The 24,755-nt window shown below is 47.6% G+C and overlaps 1 protein-coding gene across 4 annotated transcripts in view; it reads left to right on the top strand.

Annotated features, from left to right (window-relative positions):
- ARHGEF9 (Cdc42 guanine nucleotide exchange factor 9) overlaps positions 1–24,755 on the top strand; it is a 165,872-nt gene that overhangs the window by 39,912 nt on the left and 101,205 nt on the right. Inside the window, exon 1 of one of the 4 annotated variants that reach the window (XM_072981467.2) lies at positions 20,022–20,323. The exons of the other annotated variants lie outside the window; for them this stretch is intronic. Coding sequence (XP_072837568.1) covers positions 20,294–20,323 — 30 coding nt within the window. The 5' untranslated portion in view covers positions 20,022–20,293. Of the gene's footprint in view, positions 1–20,021; positions 20,324–24,755 lie in introns of those variants that run through there. 4 annotated transcript variants of the gene reach the window in all.

Raw genomic sequence — 24,755 nt, 5'->3', positions numbered from 1 at the left:
ACACATAGGGTCCCTTCCAGTTCTGCAGTTCCTAGATTATTATATCCAATTACTATATTAGCCAGAATCAAAAGAGTTTATTATTAGAGTTGTTACTCATAGATCTCGTCTAATCCGATTCCAGAAGCTAAGCAAAGTTAAGTTCGCATGACTTGGTTTCCAAACCTTTTACCATCTTGGTTGCTCTCCTCTGGACACAGTATGGCTTCTTCCGGCTTGCCCGTATCTTTCTTCAACTACTGGGTTTTGAAAGCTTATCTTCAAAGCAGAGATCAACCAGATGCCTTCAGAGGACTGTTCTTTGTAAACCAAGGCACACACGGCCACCTTCCCGGAGCCTAGGCCAAACATTATTGAAGGGCTGCCTGCTTTCAAAGGCTCAGCCTCTAAATAACGATAGGAAGCACATTCTTTTTCCCCTTTTAAAAAAAAAAACTGCTGAAGCCTTGTGACAAGTAAAATAAAACCGCTGCCTCTCTTGACTGGAAATGCCTGGTGGCTTATTTTCTCCCTCTTTCTTGGTCCATTTGCTTGAATTATTGAGTGAAGCCATGCGGAGGATCCTGCTAGCAAAGGTGATGCTCACTGAATCATAGCCTTTGAATTATCCCGTTCGGTCGATACCCTCCCATTGATTATGTGGCCTATTTGAAATGTGCTGGTGTTCTGCTTGTCTCTGATGGTGGTCCGGTGGGGAGAGCGCATGAAAGGAAGGAACATCCAAGCTAAGGTCCTTCAGATCCTAGCCTGAAGGCTTTTCTCTCTTGAATGCCACAATGCTGTGAGATTGGTTTCAGCTATTGGTGCACGGTTGGGTTGTACCATTTTCCCAACCACCACATTTCCTGGCTGAGGCAACAAAATCACTTCTCTTTCTGTGTGAGCTAACAGCGAGGGAACAAAGCATAGGGGGAGACCAGCCAAGATCGAATACAGGCCCAACAGAAACTTTTCGGCTGGAAACTTTAGAAGGTTCTGTACGACACTAGACTTGAGCCTTGGTTTGAAGCAACAAGCAAAGGTGAACCTGTCCATGTTGCCAACAGAAATACCATAAATTGGCTATATGGTGATAAAATTTCCTCACGTGCCTTGAGGAAAGTGCATGGCTCTGTAATTTTTATCATGCTCTCCTCCTTGCTTCCCACCTTGAACTAAATGCATCAGGTGGCCCAAATGCTTTGTCTAGCTCAACGGTTCCCAATGTTCAGTCTCCAGATGTTCTTGGACTACAACTCCCAGAAATCTTAGCCAGCACAGCTAGTGGTGAAGGCTTCTGGGAGTTGTAGTCCAGGAACATCTGGAGACCCAGGGTTGGGAGCCACTGGTCTAGATCACTGCTTCCCAACCATGGGTCCCCAGATGCTCTTGGACTACAACTCCCAGAAATCTTAGTCAGCGCAGCTAGTAGTGAAGGCTTCTGGGAGTTGTAGTCCAAGAACATCAGGGGAACCCAAGGATGATTATTAGTGGGCCACACAGTTGGCTTATAGTGTTGGGACTGAACATGTTGAGAAAGTAGTAATAGGTAAGAGATATTGCATCACACCAAAATGTCACAGCACATAGTGTTTCTCAGGGGAGATGGAGGCAAAAGTCATGAACATCTAAATTGACAAGTCATCCCCTCAGCCATACCATAGAGAGGCAGCCTGGGCTTAGCAACAAAGTCACAAATACAGAACCACATTTGTGTGTGACCAGAGGTGGCCATTCTGTGGTCTTTGCCTCTCAGTGGGAAGGCCAGCCCTGCTCAACTCAGTTCAGGCACTAAAGTAAAATTGCTGGATTCAGAATTCTTCCATGCTAAAGGCATGTCTGCACCATGTGCAGCCGTTTGATGCCACTTAAATGTCATGGCGCCATCCTGGGGCTTTATGGCTGAGTGGTACGATTCCCTTTCTCTGTTAGAGATTTCACCTGGACAACTGTCCTGAGAAGGGGAATGAGGGTTAAATGGATATAGTTCTGTCATGTAGACAGGTGCTCGGTGGGCGTCTTTTACCTCGGACTGCGTGATGGATCCCAAGGTTTTAGCAGAAACCCAAAAAGATTTTGTGAGCCTGACCAGCCCGCAGAAGACAAGAGACTTCATGGAAGAACATGAAGAAGAAAGGGGTCTTGAACGATGGGGCCAAGGGGATGTCAGCTGGCTGAGCCTTCTGCAGGCCACTGGATCTCTCAACAAGCTACTTTGGAGAAAATCTTGGAGAATACTTGTAGAGAGGGGAGGGAAGGAGAGAAACTAAGCCCACGTCAAAGTCCTCAAGGACTTGTCTTATGTGCTGCAACAGGTGGGCTCGCGTTAGAGGAGAGAACACAGTTTCGTAAACCAGCAAATCTTATTTTGAAAGTGCATTTGGGAAGAAAGAGGTAAGGTGTGTGTGTGTGTGTGTGTGTGTGTGTCAGGGGGGTGGTGATGGGGGAGAAGAGAGTACAGTCGACTAAATCTAAGTTAAGAAGTATGTTCAATTTTTAAAGACTTACATAAAACCATCGGAGGCTGTCAGCCCGGAGATGCAAGTTTGAACAAGAAAAAAAGAAAAGCAGAGAACAAGGAAAGAAAGGGGGGTTGGAATGGGAAGGAGAACTGAAATGGAATTGTCGAAGCCAGCTCCCCGAGGCTTCTTCGTTTCCCAGGGAGCAAGAAAATAAAATAACCCTCCACTGCTTTCTTCAACACCCTTGCCCCCCCCTTCTCAGGCAAAATGGTTTACAGTGTAAAACAAGAAGTCCCTTCAAGCAAATCTAAGCACTGCTGTGGAGTTCTCAGTGTGTGCCGTAATATTAGTGTTGGAGACACGCCGTGGAGAAGTCTTTCATGTCTGAAAAATGAGGGTCCAGAGAAAACCCCAGGGTGAAGTACAGAAGACCAATTGCAGAACAGAGCAAGCTAATTGGCCCATCCTGGGAGGTGCAAAGCATTAACGGTTGAACCCTATCATAGATAGAGCTGACACCGAGCTATTCAGATACCCTATCAAGTGAGGCGACAATCACACACCATCCACCTCCAAGGTTTCTCTCCTTCCACTCACGGGCTGTCTATAATGTCTTTTCTCGCAAGACTGAAGTCTTCCCAGCTCTGGCTTAATGTGGCATTACATGGATTGCATAAATTGGTTTAATGTATATTTGGGGAGAGAGAGAAAAAAAGAACATGTAACAAATTCATCTCTTTTTTTAATCCTTTCAGATCCATCTGTAACATGCACTAGCTAGAGAAATCATAAGACGAGGTGTCTCCATGGATACCTCTCCACATATAGTAAGGGCCTCATTAGATGAAGTCTGTGCATAGTGAAGTACTGGATTCTTTTCATTTCTCTGTAAAAAAAAAAAACACCTCAAAATATAACCATACAAATCTTCCCAGTCTCCAATTGATGGGTACTTGTAAGCTTAGAAGGTTAGGTGTACTCCGAAGACTGGGGGGCAGCTATTCTGCGAGGGTGCTCCTCTTGACTCTCCTCTCCCTCCCTTTCTTCCTAGTGAGAAAAAAGGGCTTCCTTTCTTTTTTCCCCCCTTCTTCCACTCAAATGGCTGTTTTCTTAATAAGCTTGCAGAGAAAGGAAAGTGGACTCGGAGGACCTCTGGCCAACAGTCTTTATCAGACCTTTGCTAATGGAGAGTTCAGGCCATATCAGCATAAATTTGGCAGAGTTTCTCTGCTAACTCCAAACAGAAGGGCTCAATCGGCCAACCTCAAACACATCCTTCTCCCCCGCTGTGCTATAGAGCCTCCTGCACGTTGCCTTCTGGGTAAGTGTTAAGTATGCTAATCCTCTCTTTTCCAAGTAGGCAGAGATGAGGGATCAGAATATTCTTCTTCTCTGGCATGACCGTACAAGATTTTTCTGCCATTCTCAGTGCAGTCGTTGGATTTTTCTGTACCTTTTTCTTTTCAGTCTGCAAAAAGGGTGTGCTAATTTGCACGCAAACTTGGGCAAAACATGGGCAACCGCTCCGTAGATTCAGCTGAAGCCTTGAATGGGTTGATTCTCCTCTTTCTTAACAATCCTCTTTCATTCTTGGTGGGAAGAGAGGAATCTTGGGGGGCGGGGGGGTTAGAAGTGTCTCGTCACATCAAGAGAGATGAAATAAATAAAATAAAAATGAGGAGGGACTCAGAAAATATTCTTTGCATCTCCAGAGACTCTCACCCTTGATTAACTGCCCACAATCTTGTTGTGTTCATGCACCAGTAGCGATGGAAATATATGCCTCTCAATGCTCTGGTGCAGGAAGTTTAAATTGTGGGTTTTTTCCCCTATTGTCTCAATTTCCTATGAGCATCGGGTGTTCACATCAGAAGTGGAGTGTTCAGTTGTGAGTTGAGGAGATGTATCATTTTTTAAAAAATGATAGAAGAGGACACCGATTTGTATGGTGCTTTCATGTGCGTGCATGCATGCGCATGCACATGAATAGAAATTTAGATTTCCTGTCATTTAAATAGAAAGCTCCTTAGAACAGAGAAGACCTATGTGCTCTTTTTGCTGTAATGATCTAATGGCTGATGGGAAATTTCCCGAGCCCCAGTGTTGTTGTCTCGGACTTTTGTATCTCTAGAGCAGAGTTGGACCAGATAATCTATTACCTGGTGTGGTTTTTGTTTGTTTTCGTTTTTGTTGTTGTTTTTTGATGGGGGACAGGAGTTAACATGCAGTTTCACCACCATGCAATGTGCCGCTGGGAAAAAGGCCAGTATGGGAGAAGAATCAAAATCGTGGTCTGCAGTACAGATGTATCAGATTGGAAAGGTGTCACTGCGTGACAGAAGTGGTCAGAGACACTTTAAAAGCCATCCGGGATGATTGTGAATTTAGAAATGGGGGGGTGATGGAGACCCCTTAGTATTTTGAGAGCAATCCATTTGGGTAGCTCGGAGGAGGGTGCAGGAGCAGATGGATGACTTTGTTGCCGAACGAAGACAGGTTGCTAAATGAATCATCACAGTCTGTTGGATAAGATCAGCAGCCTCCTGGGGAGAAAGCGCTGCCCTTAACGGGGTGTAATCAAGGAGCAAAGCTGGCTTGGTCTCCCCTCCCCTGTCTCTGTGTGCGTGTGTAGTCTGATGGGGCATTTGTGCCGTTGGAAAGCACGCTGTTAAAGAGAAACGCTTCACAGAGAAAGTGCTTCAACTGGAAAAGGCAACCTTGATGGCGTTTCACATCGGGGACGGTTCCCTGGAAGAATAGGCACAATGCCATGTCATGAGGAGAGCATTAGAAGCCACAAAGGCAAAATGTGCTGCTTATATACCACCCCACAGTGGGATATAAGCACCCTCTGAGCGGTTTACAATTCAATTATTCAGGCTACATATTGGCCCACCACCACCAGCAGCAGCAGCAAGCTGCGTATTCATTCAGTTTACAGACTTCAGAGGGATGGAAGGCTGAGTCAACCTTGAGCCCACTGGGATCAAACTCAGGTTGTGAGCAGAGGCTGGACTGCAGGACTGCAGTTTAAAGGCTGCTGCATGGGGTTCCTATAAAAATTAAGATGGGAGCATGACGAACCATTCTCTTTTTGCAGGAATCCAAGGGCACCCCATGAGCACTGCCAAGGTCTGACACCTGAATAGATAGTTTTGGGTCGCTGCACATGGTGCTGAGCTATTGTTCTGGGGTGTGCGTGGCGGATTCTATTAGATCTTGCTGTCATTCCTCGTGTAGACCGAGGACGGAGCTTGGGAAAAAAGTGACATCTCCTAGAACAGCTCAGGCTAGCGACTCGTCAAAGCCAAGCTGGATGCCTGGCCACGGAGATTCAGGCATGAGCGCTGCAAAGCACTCTCTGTGGGGCTGCCCTTAAGCAGCTTAGCCAACCCATGTGACGAAGGATAGTTTTGCAAAACTGCACACCAGGTTTTCCCCCCAAAGGGACCGGTCGGCCCTTGAATTCCATTGCTGGAAGAGCAGCCGATGCAAAAAAGAACTGCTCTCGGCCGAAGGAGCTCGGCTTGTGGTGGGTCTGGAAGCTTCAGGTGGTGCAGAAGGCTTTGGTCGGGCTTCAGGGCAGAGTGACCTGTCGTTAAGGTTTGGTTGCTCATTAATGAAACCCAAAGCAATCTGGGACCCTGTTGCCTTCTCAGGAGGACTTGCCTTTTCCCCTGGCCAGAAGCCGTCTTGGCCAGGCCCCCACCAGAAACAGGCAGTGTGAGCTGGCATCCTCATCCCTACCAAAGGCTTCAGCGTGGCCATGAAGGTTTATTTTATTTCATTTTCTTTTAAGCCTCTGGGGAGGGCAAATGAAAAGAGCTTCGACTGCTGCAAAGGGAAGTAATGATTCAGCCTTTGGAGGGCTCTTGAAGGCAGTCAACTCCTGCGTCTCCTGACAGTCGATGTGGGAGGGCTTCTGTTACGGAGGGCTGTTCGTGTCTGAATATTCACGGGGAAAATTACAGGTCTGGCAAGATTCCAACCCACTTCCTTCGTTACAAAGATATTTCTTCCAACTAATTTCTGTTGTTGGCTGACACTTTCGGGCTGAAATGGCACCTTACCTTAGCAAATGTTTGTTTCCAAAGAAATGTTTCCCCCCCTCCCACTCTCTTGAGTTTCTGTACGAACTGTGGTTTTTTGTAAGGCAGGGGTACCCAACAGGTGTTCTCAGACTACAATTCCCAGAAGCCTTCGCCAGCCACTGTCCTAACCAAGATTTTGGGAGTGGCAGTCCAAGTACACCTGCATGACCCAAGTTGGAGAACCACTGCCATAGAAGAACCATGACATGAAAGGGGAAAACACACTCAGCTCCTGCCTGTATTTAACACCTTCATTGATATCTCAGTAGGTATCCTTGGAATATCCAGACTCTTCTGTCTGCTTTTTTAAAATCTGGGATGCGATGGAAGCAGAAAAAAAAACTTGTGCAAGTTTGTTTCAGACTTGTAAGCTCGGTAGGGAATAATCCTGAAACTCAAAAAAGATGGCCTTGTTCCTTCTTACAGTGCTTGAAACAATAGAATGAGGACACAATGTCTTTTTTTAAAAAAAGGAAACAGATGGTCTGTTGTTTAACATTAATGGCGTAGAATAGGACAAGTGATGTGCGGAAGACTCACTAAATTCTCATCCATTTAGGCTGTCTAGACACAATAAGAGGCATAGGTGATGAGTTTTCAAGTGTGAAAAGACTCCTTGCCTCTTCTGCTGGAGGGAGGGCATGCACACAGTTCATCTCTATGCAAAATTAGTGTCCTTCCCCTTTGAGAATGGGAGCATCTATCTGCAGCGAGGTCATGTCTGTTCAAAGGGACACAAGCAACCCATCCGGTGCTTCAGATGCTGAAACACCACCCCAAAAAGTGTTCACGAACACAACCGGCACCTCATTAATTAGTAGCCATTTGCTGCCACGGCTTACACCACATCACCAGTAAAATTCAGACTATTAGCAGATTGTTATTTTGTTAAAGCGTTCCAGCTGTAGATGGTACATCTAGATGTGTATGCACAACTCCCCCCCCCCCCGCTGCTTCACTCCGGGGACATGATAGCTATTGGCTGATCATGTCCATCTTGGGCAGGGGTGGGAAAAGTTACTTTTTGGCCTACAACTCCAGCAGCAAGTAACTTTTCCCATCCCTGAAGTATTTATCTTCTTCGGGGGGTGGGGGTTGAGGGTAGCAGCAGAGAACCTAATTTCAAACTGTGTCTGTATGTGGTTTTTGAATAATTGAAAATCAACATACTTTTATGTTTAAATTTGTGATTTAAAATTAAGAACGTATTTTTCACCCTGTTTTGAAGCTGGTGCCAGCGCTCTGGTGGCTGCAGATATGTCCTTGCATAGTCTTAAAATTTATTTATAGCGTCAGCTTATAATTATTGCCGAACACTGGCCAAAGTCCAGCATATTGCTAATTATACTTGTGTAGATACCTTGGAATTGGATCGAACTGAGAAGATGCGCAGAAGCTCAGGCAGTGCATGTGCGCACGGTCTGGCTTCCTTTATGAAGCCACATTATTTCCACCTGTTTGCATGGAAAGTGAGGCTCAATGATTTCACAACTGGGGACAGGATTTTTTTTATTTTCTGGACTACAATCACCATCATTCTCCATTTTGGGAGTTCTGCCCACCTTGCAGGCACCTAAATGTGGCTCGCCTGGCAGTAAGGCCTGAACTGGAAGGTTTTGAGGCCGAGCTCGGCCTAGCTCTGCCCAAGCTTCCTGCTTGGGGGGAAAAAAAGCTCCCAGCTAGCACTGGGGCAGGAAGAGGAAGCTTGGGCAGAGCTAGGAGAGGGTGGCCAGACCGATAGCAATATAGCCACAGTTGTTGCTGTATGTGTTAGCACTCACACCCCACGCAGCCGCACAGAATGTGTGAGACGTGGGAAGATTTTTGCAGGCCTCGTGGTGTGGCTGAGACTTTTGGAGAGTCTCTGCCCGGCTGCTTCCAGCTCTTGGAAAACAAGAAGGGGAGTCAAGATCCTCGTGCTCTGTTCCCTGTTTGCTCCAAGTGGCACAATAGCCCCAGAGGCGGGCACTCGCCAGCTCTCTCCTCAGCCTCCTCCTCTAATTCCTGAAGGTTTTGGGTACGAAACTCCCAAACTGAAGTTATCATAATTTGGGCACATCAAGAGAGGGCAGGATTCTCTGGAGAAGGCAATAATGCTTCTGCAGAGCTGGCAGCAGGGAAAGAGGAAGATCCAATGTGAGATGAATTGACCTGATAAAGGAAGCCATGGCCTTCCATTTGCAGGACGTGAACAGGTCTATTAAAGACTGGGCTTCTGAAGACCATAAGTCAGAAGTGGTTTCACAGTATGTACGTAACAACGGCATTGTGCAACTTCCACTTTTGTGCTTAATCGGTGAGCCCTGTGCCCAGCCGGAATGGGCTGACATGGGTGCCCAAGCGTTTACACCAATGAAACCTTCTCCTTCACTGGTGCCGCTTGCCCTGAGGTTTTATCTCTCAGCCTACAGTATGTCCTTAGGACAAACTCAGGTGTAAGCTGGATACAGGTGGCGATCTTCCAGGTGTTGGGGTGATAAGAGTTCCTGAAAGTCCGACTGAATGCATCTCAGTTTCAAAAAAAAGAAATATCCTCCCCTGGCCCCCAATTTATTGCTAACTAATTTTGTCCTCTGCCTCTTCTTTTCGGGTTGATCAGTTGCAACGGGACGATCCTCCTCTTTTCTTGATGTCGTTGCAGATTTATGCTGAGTGGGCAGTTTTGGTGCAGCCGTAGGGAAAGCTTGCTTGCTGGCTTCTCCTTTTCTTATGTTCTAATTTTAGATCCAGCCTCTGTGAGCCTCCCTCATTAATGTTTCATGCTTCCAAATTATCCTTGGGGTGGAGAGATGTTCTGCTTCTTCCTTCTGCTCTTTCTTTCTTTTTTAATTGTGGTCAGTCTCGGCGGGATCCAGACACCCTTTAAGTGGCCTCTGCATGGTCCGTTTCCAGATCTCAAATGCCAGCTTGCCATCCCTTGAAAAACAGGATTTCTGGGAAAGGCAGCAAACTCAGTCTGAGGATAAAGGCAGGAACTTGGATGAGGGAGGTATCGTTTTAAAAAGTTTGCCTCCCACAGTTGCGCCATCTGCTCATGAAGATCGGTTTGGCTGAGCTTCTCAGCATCCCCGTAGTTTATATCTGGATTTACATTGATGCAAACAGTGTAAACAGCTCCTTAGTTTTGAATCTTCTCCTGTAGCTACCAGACTAGGCAGGCAAGGAAAGAGTTTGGAAACTGGAATATAGCTTTCCAGTCTGCATTTGATGGAGCGGGCGTGGAAAAATTCGTTTAAAGGGTGTGCATGTTTCTCCATTGTGTTGTACGCCCTCATGCTTTTGCTTTACCATTTCTTTAGGTTCAAAACAGCCCTTCAAAAATTTTGGGCACAAAGGGACTATACGCCCATCCAAGTTGTTCTTGCTTCTGTCTTCTCACATGAACCCTAAGAGAGATCCTACGCTCATCTTCTAGAATTCTATACAAGGCTTCTGGGATTTTCCCTTGCATGTATGTCACTCTCAAATTTGGTGGCCTGTAGTCTCAGCAGTGGGCCACCTCACCCCAAAATATTGCAGGGAGGCACCCCTTGTGAGTCCCACCAGAGACCACCCTTGATATATCATTAATTTTTCTTTTCAACAATAGAGCTGTCACTTCTTAACATAACAGTGGTAACAGACCAAAGGGGCACGGTGCTCTGTTTGCACTGCAACTGTAACTTCTAGTTGCCTTCACAGTTTTGGGGGTGTGGCCTTACTAAGGAGGAGGAATATCACATGGGTCAAGGGCTGGCTTCTGCTGTTGCCTGATGCTCAACAGCAACGGGGGGCAGATGTGGGTATGTATTCCCAGCCATTGACCTATAGCATTCAGACTTTTAAAGTAACTAAAAGGTAACTATTTAATTAGTTAACTACAGTGACTCAATGGGAAACCAAAAGGTTACTTACAAGTTAGGAGTCTAATGGTGATTAATTGTAGGAGAGAGAGGCTCTTGGAATCTTCCTGGTAGATAATTACTTCTTACAAGTTTTGAAAGCTGCAGATTCACCTTCTCTGTTACTTTCTCTTTGGAGGGATCTTTCCATCGAGAAAAGGGGTGGGGGTGGGGGGGGAATGGTCAAGATCAAGGATGTGAAGCACAAACGTCTGCTCACTCCTCACAAGCCCAGGAGGAACTATTTGGTAGCTCGTTGTTGGTTTTGTCAGTCTGGATAGAGTGATCTTTTGGCTTCTGTGGGCTGGCCAGCCCCAGTGATGTCCAGCGGTGTATGGTTTACCTCTTCCACCATGGTCCATAGGAGCTGAAATGGAGACCAACGTGTCCTTGAAGAACTGGAGTGGACAGTGGTTGTTTACATCTCTGGACTCAATTTCTCAGACATCAGAGGGCACAGACGGCCCCTGGGAAGGAATGTCATGGCCGACAGTGATTGACGTTTTGCGAGCGAATGTTGGCTTTTCTCTGCACACTAAAATGTCTTGCTGTGGGTGGGGGTGGGTGGGATGTTGGCCAAGTCTCCTACTGCTGCTGAGTGAGATGGGGACAGCAGGCCGGCTGGGATTTGCTTCTCCAGGGCTTGGGTCCCTTTCCATTCCCGCTGAGGGGCATGCAGCCTCTTGGGGTCCAGAGTTGAATCCTTTGGGTAGGTAAATGGAAATTTTAAAAGCAAAAGGCAACAAAAATGACCCTGAAATCAGAGTGGATGGTTGTGCATCACCTAGATAGAATAATCATGTGCTATCAAGTCAAAACCCTTTTTGAGGTTTTTCTAGAGCAGTGGTTCTTAACCTTGGGTTACTCAGGTGTTTTTGGACTGCAACTCCCAAAAGCCTTCACCACCAGCTGTGCTGGCTGAGGTTTCTGGGAGTTGCAGTCCAAAAACACCTGAGTAACCCAAGGTTAAGAACCACTGTTCTAGTCTACTCAGAAGTGCTTTACCCTTCCATTCCTCTAGGGGCAACCTTGGGACTGAGCAGCTTGCCCAAGGCCACCCAGGCTGGCTCTGCTCCCTGGAGGCACAGCAGTGGGGAATTGAATTCCCAACCTCTGGCTCCAGAGACCTAAACCACTGAGGTATTCAGCTAGCTCTGAATATGCATGACCCCAAAAGACGACCCTGATTTCCATAAAAATGCATATGGTAGTTTACAGGGACAAATGCAAAAGGAGCAATGATCTTGTATTTTTCATGGAATTAGAATTTGCTCCCTTCAATAGGAAAGACAGTGATCCGCTCACCTGGACCTGCTAAATGGGCTGTCACGGTGGACAGGAAACGTTAAGATCTTGGCTGTTCCATTGTTTTGGTTCTTTGCCTTTAAATCAAACTTGCGCTGGGCAGGTCTTTGAATGGGGAACACCTTTGAAAACAGGGCTGTCCTTCAAACAGAGGACTGTAAAAGAAAGTGTGTGGAAGTCGAAGATGGGCTGCATGATCCCCACTCCACATTGGCTGCTTCCTTGCAGACAAGTTGGAACATGTGGACCTGCAGTGATGATCCAAAGCGAAGCTCCATGTCGCTTGGAAGTGCAGAGAACAGAAACTTTGGACCCAGCACTTAGAGGAACTTGATAAAGCAGAAACTGTTAGCAGATTTTGTGGGAGAAAGTGGTTTCATTGGAAAGCTGCTTAATGGAGTAGCTTTATCTGCTTCCCGGTCAATGATCTGTACAGCACAAGCTCATCAGGAAGGCTTTTCTGTCTAGCGCAGTTGGTAGCTCAGGGTTCAGCAGCATCCTTGAAACAGAAAAAGACATAGAGACCAGAAATAAAGCCAATGGTGCAACGGGAAATGTGTGCATTGGAATATGGAAAAGCGGTGCAGAATTTGGTCCTCTGAAGTCCGGCACATGAGCTGAAATACAACCATCAAGTTCCATGTTCATGGAGCTGAAGATACAGAGGGAGAAGCATTGAGGTTATTTATTCCCCTGTTAATTGAGAAGCCCCGATTCACTTTTTTTAGCCCCTTGCCCAGAGCAGCCAGACTCTGAGGTGGACTTAATGCATAGAATCATAGAATAGCGAAGTTGGAAGGGGGCCTCTAAGGCCGAGTCGAACCCCATGCTCAAGGCAGGAATCCAAATCAAGGGAGATCTGCCAGGTGGTTGTCTACATTTCTCTTGAATGCCTCCAATGTTGGAGCACTCACCACCTCTCGAAGCAATGGGTTCCATTGTCATACTGCTCTAACAGTTAGGAAGTTTGTCCTGATATTCAACTGAAACCCGTCTTCGGGTAACTTGAGCCCATTGTTGTAATAAAATTGTTCCCCTTGTATTTGCATTAAAAAAACCTCTTTGGGAGTAGATACAGAAGCATGACCACATCAAAACGAAAGCTACCAAGGTCAAACTTTGCTGCATCTGAGCAATGGGGAGGTAGAGGGTTCAACTGTGGCCATGTCACCCCTTCTCTGCCTCCCTGCTTCCTGCGCCGTGATGAATAATATACACCCTAATCATATAGTGTATATTATTAGCAATGTTTCCTTCCTGGCCTGGCCCAATTGCACTTCATTGTTGTTTGCTGTCAAATTAAAGTCGCCTTCTCCCCCTGCAACGTTTGGCTTCCGTCCACCCGTAGCTAGCAAACGTGCTGGGTATTAATTAAAGACACCGAAGCCGTCCGACCCTTTGCATCAGGGAATGTGGAATGAAGCTCATGACATGCAATTTACTTTTTCTCTCCAGGTTACGTATAGCGGTTTCAGGCTTAGACATCTCACATCCCCATCAAAAGGACTTGGCAGCAAGAAAAGAATGAATAACCATAAGAATAATCTTGGAACTGCAGAGCTAGAAAAGACCCTATAGATTGTCAAGTACAGCCCTTGTGAAGGAGGCAGAGTGCGGGAATCGAACTCCCAACCTCTAGCTCCCCAGCCAACCACTGAGCGACAGAAGCACCAACAAATTAGCAAAGAATTAGCAAAGACCCAAGGAACTCATGATCTATCATTGTCGTTACGTTCCATCAAGTCAGAACTGAGTCTTAATAAGACTTTTGAGGTATTTAAGGAATGGTTTTGCCAGGTCCACTCCCCCAGTGAGATTCCGTGTCTGAGCAGAGATTCGAAACCAGGTCTCCAGAGCCGCTAGTCCATCACTCTGTCCACTATAATGCGCTAGGTTCCTCAGGACCTGTCAGACTCCCACCAAAAACGTCACAGTTCCTCACGTTTTATTAGTCTGGAGGAAGGCTATTATTAAATTTATGATTTACGGCAGGCCTTTCAAGACATTAAAAATTCAATGAGTGTTGCTGGGATTAAAGAAGACGCTTCACATAATAATTCCATCAGGAATTATTATATTATAACGATACTGTTGGGTATAAGCATTATGCTACAATAACTGCAGAACAACCGGAGTGTTGGGGTGGATAGATTGCCAGATGACAACTCTGGGGGCCCGGGTTCAAATCCTGGCTCAGCTGAAAAAAACCCAATGGGAATGACCATGTCATGAACATTTCGTATTCCTCAGAAACCACATTTAGGTCACCATAGAAGGAATTTGATAGCACAGAAGTGTTGTAAAACCCTGTTGAAATGTTGTGGGAAGTCAGTTTTGTAAACCAGGGGTGTAAACACCTCCTTGTCTCAGGCTCAAGAAACTGCAGAATTATTTCTGGCTCCCCCAGTTGAGAACAGAAACAGAATCTGAAATTACAGAAACTTGGGGTGGAAAAAAAAATATAGCACTTCTTATTTGGCTTCTCACCTGGGTTTGGAATTTCTTTATTCTGTTGATAAACTCGGGCGGGCTAGAGTCTGATTTTTATAATGTCACTTCATTTTCTGCGCCGTCCTAGAGCAGTAATATGAGGAATCCACAGGAGGAGAACTGGACTGACACACTAACAGTCCATAGAATCTTTGCATAAAATCTACACGGGTTGAATCCTGATACGTATGTATATTTAAAGCTGGTGTAGATTTTTCTAAAAACGGTCTGATTTCTCCACCACGGACATGAGAGTGCGTAAGATGATAGGCACCCACCACAGAAAGAAAAAGAAAAGGAGAATAAAAGAAAGACTGGTTCGAAGCCACAAGAGGGTTTTATGGTCCAGTCAAGTCTAGAACTTCCTACGTTCGAGACCATGGTTCTTTGAGTTATAGCTCTCTTTGAATTATGATTGGTTGTATGAGCAGTCACAGTCTTATTGCTAGAACCGGGGATTAAATCAAGGTTTTACTCCTCAGCTGTTTTTTTTTTTCTCTTTTATCCCTTAGTCCCGTAGTTTGATCCCCAGGCTGTTTTTGGACTAAAACTCCCAGAAGCCTTTGCCACTGGCTCCGCTGGCCAGGAATTCTGGGAGTTGCAGTCCAAGAACATCTAGGGACCCACATTTGAGAACCACAGCCATGGATCAAAGGTTGGGAAGTCATCAGAAAAATTTCACAGCAGCTGCCACCTTTACCTATTGAGCCTGTGTATTAAGAACACACATGATTTAGCCTGGTTGAGATGAGCAGCTCAACCTGCCCTCAGCCAAGCGTGCTTTTGGGGTGTTCAGCAAGAGAGAAGAGACGTTTATTCAGATTTGCATGCTTTAAATGTTGAATTTGAGTCAGTGGCAGGAATTACACGGCTTTGTTCCTGAAGCCAGGGCGACCTGAACTGGAACACGGGGAGAGAGAGAGAGAGAGAGAGAGAGAATGTGCACATCGTTCTATCTCGTTCCCCTCCCCCGCCCTTGGCACCAATTCATTATATTAAAACCATGCACCCAGTTTGCCCACAGAAAAATATTGCTGAGCCGATGCCACTAAATTATAAAATGGCACGCTTCCCCCCCCCGCCCCAGTTCGAAGTTAATCAGGAATGATTGGCAAGCTCCTTTGTTAGCACGAGGAGAAATGCAAATAGCACTTTGGATGGGAAGCAAAGCCGGAGTCCAGAAGCTTGCAAGAGAGTGCGTGGGCGACTCTGTGAATGCAGCTCTTCATCTGAGTCGCTGCTAATCTCTGGTCCCCTTGAAATGAAATGGAGTCGTGAAGGTGCCGCTCCGAAAGGTCAGCAAGGAGGGAGATGCTCTGGCAGACCGGCGGGCCCCCTGTGAGGAGGGGCATGAAGTAGACCGAGAAGGTGGTGGCTCCATCTGCATTGACGTGGCTTCTCTCCCGTCCTCGCTGGCGAACCATTCCATGCACCATCCATTTGGAATAACTCGTTCCGAAGGAGTTGGTACGTCAAGGTTGGAACGGTGCTGTGGCCCACGGCGAGTGAGCTGTCTGTAGCGCTGCAGGCATTTGGGGAGGGCTAGTTCACTCCTTTTCCAAGCAACCACAGGATGCTTGTGCCATCAAGAAGCAGCCCACCCCTGACCGATGCCTGCCTTCACCTTTTGGGTTCCCTCTCAGAGGCCACTGGGTTGTTGTTATTGTTTGGTGCAGGTGAGATAGCTCCATTTTGGTTCTTTTCCAGCATGTCTGATCTCTGGGACTGAGCCAAAGCAAACAGCTTGAGTTGTCCCTTTGCATCTGCCACGTAATGATCTCAAGAAATGGAAAGCTTCCTTTCTGGTCCTCTGCAGAGGGGGGAGAGGAAGTTTTCCATTTCTTTTTCACTGTTGCTGGTGCACCAACAAGGCTTTGAAGGGGCCTCTTCCACCACCCAAGCCGTTCAAATGCGTCACTGGTGCCACTGGTCAGTGAGCAACAATTAAAAAGAAATGGAAAACTTCCTCTGTCTTTGTCTCTGCAGGGGAGCAAGATGGAAGCTTTCCATTTCTCCAAATCATTGAGTGGTTTAAGCAAAGCACAGAGGGGGAGAGGTTAGTGGGGTTTTAAAAAAAGTTTTAGGGTTTTTTTATTCCTTTTCTTTTGAAGGGAAAGAAAATTGGTCTGGCTTGTGCTAAACACACTTGAGGTGTGGTATCTTGCTTGCATATGGACATATTGCACCTCAAAGTGACCCTGTTTAACATAATCCAGACGAGGATAGGATAATTGGGCTCTCTAGTAGCAGGACGTAGTGACTGCCTTGGGCAGGATTGGTAAATCTTCAGTCCTCCAGAAGTTGGTGACACATCTCATCCACCCATCTCTACCCACCATCAGCTAAGTAGGTTCGCCAAAGCTGATGGGCAGTAGAAATTCAACAGAGGAGCATGTTCTCTTGCCCAGAATTAGGGGAGCATTATAAAACCTTGATGGAGGAATAACAAAGCTAGCCAGTTCAGCTCTGCTGTGAGAAGGAGTGGCCCCAATGAGCCATTGTATTAGTGGCAGCCCTTAGCAACGTTGCTTGTATGGAAAGCTGTTTACTATAGTTAGATGAAGTAGTTTCACTACAGTTCCAATACACATCTGGCTTCAACACCGTGAACAGAAATACTGCATGAGATAGATTTTTGGTCTTGTATTCTTGAAGGTTTGTTTGTTGACTTGGGTCCTCTTGATATTAGCCTAGTAGCTTAACCCCAAACCTGTCCTAGCGATTGGGAAAACAATTGTATTTTTCCATGGCAAACATCCCCAGGAATGACAGCTAGTTATAGTTTTAAAAATTAACTTTTCCTGTATCTTGCTATACTCTCTTTTCTATTCAACTCACACACAGATAGAGAGAGAGGGCGATCTACAGAGAGCAGCTAGAGGAAAAAGCAAAGGTGAGGGGGTCTCATTTTAATGGTTCAGATGGAATATTAATGAATTGGAATGAAAGAACAACCAAAAGGAGTCTATTTTGGTAAGCGAAGGAAATTCCCCATGCAACTGCGGCCTTTCTTAAGGAAAATGCATTCTAAAAATAAAAGAGCCATTGCCAGCTGTTCCTTGTGCTGCTCATTCCATCTGCCCATCAGCAGTGTTACAAAAGAAATAAATAAACAATAAAATAGAATCACGTTTGAGATCCAAGTGCAAGGCTTAACAACAGTGTGTGGGTGGACAGGAGAATATCTGAAATTCTGCTGATTTTTGAAAAACTGGCAGGATCAGAGCAGCCCAAAAAGCATGGAAGCTTTGTTGTGTAAAACAAAAAGCACCAGCTTATTATGCCCACGAGAGTGACTAATAACTTCTTCACAATGACCTGTTCATGGAATAAAAGAGGAGGAAGGGTCATCCATGGATGCGTTCCTGTGAAAACAGGTTGTAATGGTTTCTGCCCACCTGCACTGCAGTTAAAAATAAATCCATACAGTACATAGCGCTGGTTTTCTGCCTGTTAAGGAGTGCCATCTGCTTAATAGTTTCAGCACCACAGACAGCTCACTTAAAGGTCGGAGGAAAGCCTGTGGTGGATTCACTGCCCCCATGAAACCGGAGCCACTGGACTCCTTGGAATAACACTTCTTACCCAGTTTCTGTTCCCTGACAGATACGTAAAAATCAGAGACTTTTCATGCAAGGAACTTGTGTTTATTTGTTGCTATGTATTAATTCGGTTATACTCAGCCTTTCCTGTAATGAGTTCAAGATAAAGTGCACACAGTTCTCCCACAACAACCCTGGCAGATAAAATGGTCTTAGAGAAAGTGACAGAAATACATCAGAAGAATTCATCCTGAACCCCTTCACAGATTCCCTACTCTCCCTGCCCCTGGGATTCATTGATTCTTTTTGTCCTTAAAAAAAAAAAACCCTAAAACTTATGAGAATTTCAATGTTGGGACAAAGGTTTTCCCTGTGATTGTACCTTCCCCTAAGGTAATGGTCTCCAACCTTGGGCCTCCAGATGTTCTTGGACTTCAGCTCCCAGAAATCCTGGCCAGCAGAGATGATGGTGAAGGCTTCTGGGAGTTGTAGTCCAAAAACATCTGGAGGCCCAAGGTTGGGGACCACTGCCCTAAGGTATATCCTTTGTATTCTTTGGGGCATAGAGAGAAACAGTAGATGTGGGTGCTGTCCATGGTGCTGAAATCTTATTCCCTCCCCTCTAGATTCAGGACCTCGGACAGCTCATTTAAAGCCTAAAACGGGCTGAGGATTCACTGCTCCCTCTGAAATGCAAGCATCCAAGAAATTAAAAGAGTGTCTTTCATCACTGATTCAAAGTGATGCTGCCGGTCAACTCTGTTTCTCAGGCTCACTGGACCCGAGGGAGGTTCACCTAAAGTTGGTTTTCCCGGGGCGGAGAGGAGGCCAGCTGATTCCCCCTCGGTATTGAGTTGCACAACCTGGGAGCAGCCGCAGAGAAGGCCTTGTCTTGTGTCCTGACGCAAGGGGCAGAACCACTTCTGCTTTCATCATTTGCCACCCGAGATCATTGCCTCGCTTGGGTCTTAGAGCAGGGCTGGGCTTCCTCCATAATGAGATGGCTCAATGCACAGCTGCCTCCTAGCAATCCTCCTTCATCGCGTGGGGGAATGCAGTTGAATTTCAACAGAGCAGGTTGTAGGCACAGCAGAGGTGGCCTGCAGTGTGCAGTGGTGGAGACCTTTACTCTAAAATATGGGGATTGGGCCATGAGCCACTCCCGTAGGTCGCATATTCTCTAACTGGGAAACCCTGAAAAGGGCCACCTCATGTCAGAACTGACTTGATGGCATATGATTATTATTTGGTGGCTGGAGAGCTCCGTGTTTTAGATCTCTGGTTGTGGAGCCAGAAGTTGGGAGTTTGATTCCCCCACTAGGGCTCCTGTCGGAAGAGCTGGCCTATAAAGCCTTGGGCCAGCTGCACCGTCCCAGGACGACTGAGAAGAAGGGAATGGGAAACCACTTTTGAGTGCTTTCTACTTAGAGAGTCCTGAAAAGGGTCGCTGTAAGTCAAAAATTGACTTGACAATCCATGATATATATTGTATTTTTTGAAAGCTTAAGGCGGTGTCACCCCTTTTCCTGTCTAGCGTAGGGATGTGCAACTTGGACAGGGGGCGGTTTTCGGACCCCTGGATCCTTCTCGAAACAACCCAGGGGTGCACATGGGGCATGGGTTCAAATTCAAGCCATCCCACGTCTAGAAAAAGGGTGTGAGGGTGGAGAATCAGAGAGTTGAAGGCAGCCCCCCAGGGGCTCTTTCCCCCCCCCCTCCCAGGAGGATGTTTGCGTTGGAAACGGATGGTCTAACAAAGGCACCTCGATTGTAAGGGAGAGCGAGAAGAAAGTGGAGGGGGTGTGGTTGCGGGGGGGGGCAGAATCCGCGACCCCATCATCATCGGCCGCTGTCAGCAGAAAGTCAAAGCCCTAAAAGCCGCTGCGCGCACAGGAAGGGAATTTGCTGACTCTGCGCGTTGGGGAGATTCCCGACCAAGAAAGAAAGAAAGAAAGAGGGAGGGAGGGAGGGAGATTGATCCGGGAAGGAGGTCGGGGCAGAGCGAGGAAGCGGGGCACGGGCAAGCCCACCCGCCTCTCTCCTGGGCTCTGATTTGGAAGCCCACAGGACCAAGCCCCATTTCCGTCCACCCCACACCCACCTTCCCCTCTGCCGGGAGGGGGGAGGCTTGCGTGGGGGAGCAAGGACCCACGGAAGGAGACCGGCGCGGCGTGTTGGGGGCGGGGGTTGTGGTGTGTGGGGTGGGGTGAGGTGGTGGTGGTTGGGGGGGGGGGAAGAGGCAGAGGCAGAGGCGAGGACATCCTCCCTGGCTTCCCAGCCCAGCCGCTCAACCTCCCAGGTAGCAGCAGCCGCTGCCACAGCCCGGCGCCGCTGGTTCCTGCGCTCTCCCGGTGCCTCGCCGGGACCTTCGCGGGGCTTCTCCCGGGGTCCGGGCGAAGAGGCGGAGGGGTGGGGGGCTGGCTGGCTGGCTGGCTGCTGCCCCCACATCCCACCCCCCCCCTGTTCCTGGCTCCCGATCGCCCGAAAGCTGCCCGTCCAGCCCCACCGAGAGATCTCGGCCCAAGCGGAGGGCAGAACGGAAGATGCAGTGGTTCCGAAATGGACCCGGCACGGTAAGTTCGACGGGGGCTTCTTCTGACACGCGCCCCAGGGTGGGAGGGTGGGGGGTCGGGGATAAAATCCTCCCCTTTTTGTTTTAATTCCATGGCTGCGGGTTGCGATGGCTCCCCCCCCCCCGGGGTGGGTTTTCCGACCCTCCTTTGCCGCCGCCGCCGCCGTCTTGTAGGCTATTCCTCTTTCTCCTGCCTTTGTGATCGGCGTGGGGCCATTTTCTCGGCCGCCTCTTTCCATTCTCCGCCTCGAGGAGGAGGGAGGCGGGCAAGAAGGAAGGAGCGCGCGCGCGCAGTGGTGGTGGATCGGGACCTCGGAGGCATGGCGGTGCAGGGGTTGTGGGGGGGGGAAGGAAGGGGACCCCTTTGTGGCCCGGGGAGGCTCCTGGCGCCCCGTCCTCGAAAGGGGAGCCCTGTCTGGCTCGGGCGCAGCACCCCCTCCACACACACACACACACACACACACACACACGGGGGGGGGCAGGGGATCGGGCCCAAGGGAAATCGGAGAGGGAGGGGGCGCGATTTGGGGCAAACGGGGGAGGGAAGGGGAGCCAGAGAGAAAGGGGGTCAAGCGCGTTGGCCTAGTTGCGCCTGGGACTTTTGCGTGGGTGGGGAGGTCGCCGGAAGATGAGCAGAAGGTTTTGGTTTGTTGGTTTTTCTGCTGCTGCTGTTGTCGTGGTGATGGAAGGGGCTGCGGGCGAGCAGGAGGCTGGGGAAAGAAAACCTTAGCTTTAGGATCCTCTTGCTTTCTCTTCCCCGCCCCCAATACCTCCGCTGCAGATCCGGGGCCATTCGGGTCGTGGGTAGGGGGGGGGGGAAGAGGACTGCCCGCCGTTCCTTGGCTCTCCCTGGCCGAGAGGTCCCGATCCGTGGAGCGCAGTTGCTCCCCTTTTCAAGAACAGCACTCTGCCATGTAGGAGTGCAGCCTTATGTAAGGGCCTCCCATCCTGGCTCTACTAGGCTGCCGCTCCCATGGAGCCCAACAGAAGTTACTCCCAAATCAGCAGGTCAAAGACCGAACTGAGAGCTAGCGGGGTCATCCTCGGCCGGGTCTACTCAGAGGTCGGTCGGTCTCCTTGCGCTCAGCACGACTTCCTCCCCGGCAAACGCTGGGTTGCTGAAACCTCTTAGATGTTCCCAGGGAATAGCATAAGCAATGGCACGGATTAAACTTTCCGCAGCAGCCTGTCCTTTGTTCTAGTGCAAACCAGCAACGGATCACTAAGATATATTGCATTTTGCCCACCTTTCTTGTGTGCGTGTCTGTGTGTCCAAAGGGGTACCCACAGGCAGGCGCAGGATGGATCCCACCCTCAAAAGTGACAAGAGGCACATCAGCTGCAGAGGGGGACTGAAATTCTTTTGTTCACTGATCCACCACCTTCTAAATCCCACAGCTCTCTGGTGGAGGAGGAGGATGCTTCTGGGGTACCGCTCCTGGAGGCGGGACGATGGAAGGGTGCACTTTTTTGTGAAGGGCGGGCTCCAGGCCGTTTGACTTGGAGTGCCTTCCCTCTAACCGGGACCTGGGTGGTTGGCTGGACTGGCACAACAGAGCCTGCCCTACCTTCCTGAACACACACAAACCTGTCCGGTTCTTGGACCTTTATTGAGAACAGCAATGGACAGTTGGATGGCCAGACTGTGTCTGTGTTTGGTTGTCTTGATTTTGGAAGGTAGCGGTGGCGAGGCTTGGTGAAGCACCTGGATGGGAGCCTGCCTGGCCATGCTGGGTCCTGTACGGAGGCGCACCTAGAGAACATCCCAGTCTAGTCTTAGATCTTATCTGGGGCATCTCAGGTGTAGTTGGAGGGAGAAGTAACTTACGTTTTGGACTGCTTGTGGGGCATTTGCCGGTGATCAGATGATGCTTGGTAGGGCTGCCTAATGCTGCCTTTTTAGTCTAGGACAAGACTATTCCTTTTATGGATCTGAACTGGAGCAATTCTTGGCTGAACAGAAAGGTTGCCTTAACAAAGATCACTCCTTAGCAAATTGACCCTTTTCCAGTGCTGGGTAACTCCATGCTTTAGATCTCTGTCTGCGAAGCCAAAGGTTGGGAGTTTGCTTCCCCACTGTGCCTCCTTGTCATGGGTTGGACAGGATGATCCATAGCTCTGTCTGTCCTTCCCGCTCTGCAGTTCTAAGGTTATTATTATTATTGCTGCTGCTATTCAAAAACATCAAGGGCAGTCAGTTGAAACTATAAAACACTGACTGGTATTATATAACAGATACAAGTTTTAACCAAAAAACCCTAAGTATCTGTTCAATATTGGCATGGTATGAATGCTGTTCTCAATATTGCTGGTTGCTGTAGCTCTGATGGTGTGATTTCTGAGATCTGCTTATAAGATTGTGTGAAATTTCTTGATATTGTTCCCAAAGCCCTGATGATTACGGAGACCACTGAAGGCAAATCGTTTCAATGGCCACATCCCTGTATTTTGTTAGTTTTTCTAATTCTTTATCTTCAACTCTGACATCCCCTGGAATTGCAATGTCAATGATCCCGAACTTTCTTCATTCTATTACTACTATGTCTGGTGTGTTATGTTTGAAATGTTTCTCAGTTTGGATCTGGAAATCCCACAAGATTTTGACTTGGTCATTCTCTGACACTTTCTCTACCTGATGTTCCCATGGGTCTTGGAGGCTGGCAAGTTGCATTTTTTTTTTGCATAATTACCAGTGCACTAATTTTGCCAGATCCTTAGGCCACCTGTGTCTCACCATGGGGAACGGGACACTTTGTAAGAGATCTGAGAGAAGATATTGCCACTGGGAGATATTCGGCCTTTAGGGGTGCCGTTGGTTTAAATTCAGCACTTGGTTAAAATCCAGCTCTTCTGCTGACCTTCTTTCCCTGATGAGATTGCAGTTGGCTTGGCCCCTCTCAGCTTGCAGAAAAAAAAATACATTGTCAAATTACAACCTCCAGTGATGAGTATAAACTCAAAATTAAGCAAAATCAAACACAAATCAAAATAAAAAATAGAACATACACCGTAAAACAGAGAGTTTAGGTGTGGGTTCTGAGAATCACACCTTAACCGTGAGAATTCTTCGTGTCGGGCATGTTAGAAACACAGCAATACATAAATAAAATAACCCCAGATTTACAGATGGGATTTTTGGAATTAAAGGTCTCCCAGACCTATCATTTTAGCAGGCATGAGTTCTGAGAGAGGCTGCTGGCCTAGAGAGTGTAGGTCTGCCAATCGGAGGTCTCTCAGTCACGTTGTTTGGCCTGTGGGGTTCTTGCTGAATGATGGATCTTACAAACATCCATGGATGAGAGTCTTATACCAGGAAATGTCTATTTGTCCAGCCCAGCCCAGCCTTCACTCACACATCTGAGACCAAGAACAGGCTTTGCCATCTCCTCCTACTTGATAGAAAGGTGCCTGAGACTAAACCCAGATATTTTTTATCCAGAAAAGGGCTGTGCACTGGATTCGGATGAACCCTGATTTACTAATCGAATCAGCCTCATTCAGACTGACTTGTGCTGAATCCAGAATGAAGTGGAATGGACAGATTTTTGTTCTGGAGTAAATCAGAGCGAGTTTACAAACTGATCTGTGTCTGCAGGATGGAGTGAATCAGACTGGGCAGAAATCATGCTGCCTTCTTTCATTTTGGGGGAAAAAATGGAAACTTCTAAGGTGTCTAGTATGTGATTTCCCCTAAGGCCAGCAGTCTGGAATTTTATTGGCTTCCTCTCCTCTTTACAATCTATGGTGTCCCCAAATTTCAAGGTTGTTGGTGCACAAGGAAAAAAGTTATAACTGTTTAGATATTCCCACACAGATCAACCAGAAGCCAAAATCGCAGAAACCACATTGGATGTGCCTCAGATCAGTCCAAAACAAATCCGAGTGCCTTCCAGAGCCTCAAGGAGGTCTCTAGCTCAGGGACGTTGTGCGCCACCCTGGTATAAAGGAGTTGCTTTGCACTGCCACCCATTTCCCTTGACCTTTCTGCTGATACTCACCCTGGATCAAGGGTTTGACCCAACCTTGGGTCCCCAGATGTTCTTGGACTGCGATTCCCAGAAATCCTGGCCAGCACAGCTACTGATGACAGCTTCTGGGATTTTTAGTCCAAGAACATCTTGGAGACCCAAGGTTGGGAATCTATGGTCCCTGAACCCTTAAGGAAAATATTTCGGCTTCTGGAGGCTCACAAACCATACGCAAAAAAGGTGGTGTTGTTGGTAAGAAATCAGTTTTGCAGTACAGTAAGCCAGATGGAAAATTTTGTGTGTGAGTACTGTACTTAGGTGCATTTTTCCAGGCCAAAGTCCATCGTTTTCAGCAGATTCTCAAAGTGGTTGTTGACTACCACCACCCCACCATCAAAGACGAAGAATCTTTGCTCTGAGTAGCTGGATTCAAAGACAAGAGAAATCTGTGATCTGGGCTCAGGA

The sequence above is a fragment of the Pogona vitticeps genome, chromosome 11 (genome assembly GCF_051106095.1).
Source record: "Pogona vitticeps strain Pit_001003342236 chromosome 11, PviZW2.1, whole genome shotgun sequence".
Lineage (NCBI taxonomy): Eukaryota > Metazoa > Chordata > Lepidosauria > Squamata > Agamidae > Pogona > Pogona vitticeps.
This window is presented reverse-complemented; position numbering and strand designations above follow the sequence as displayed.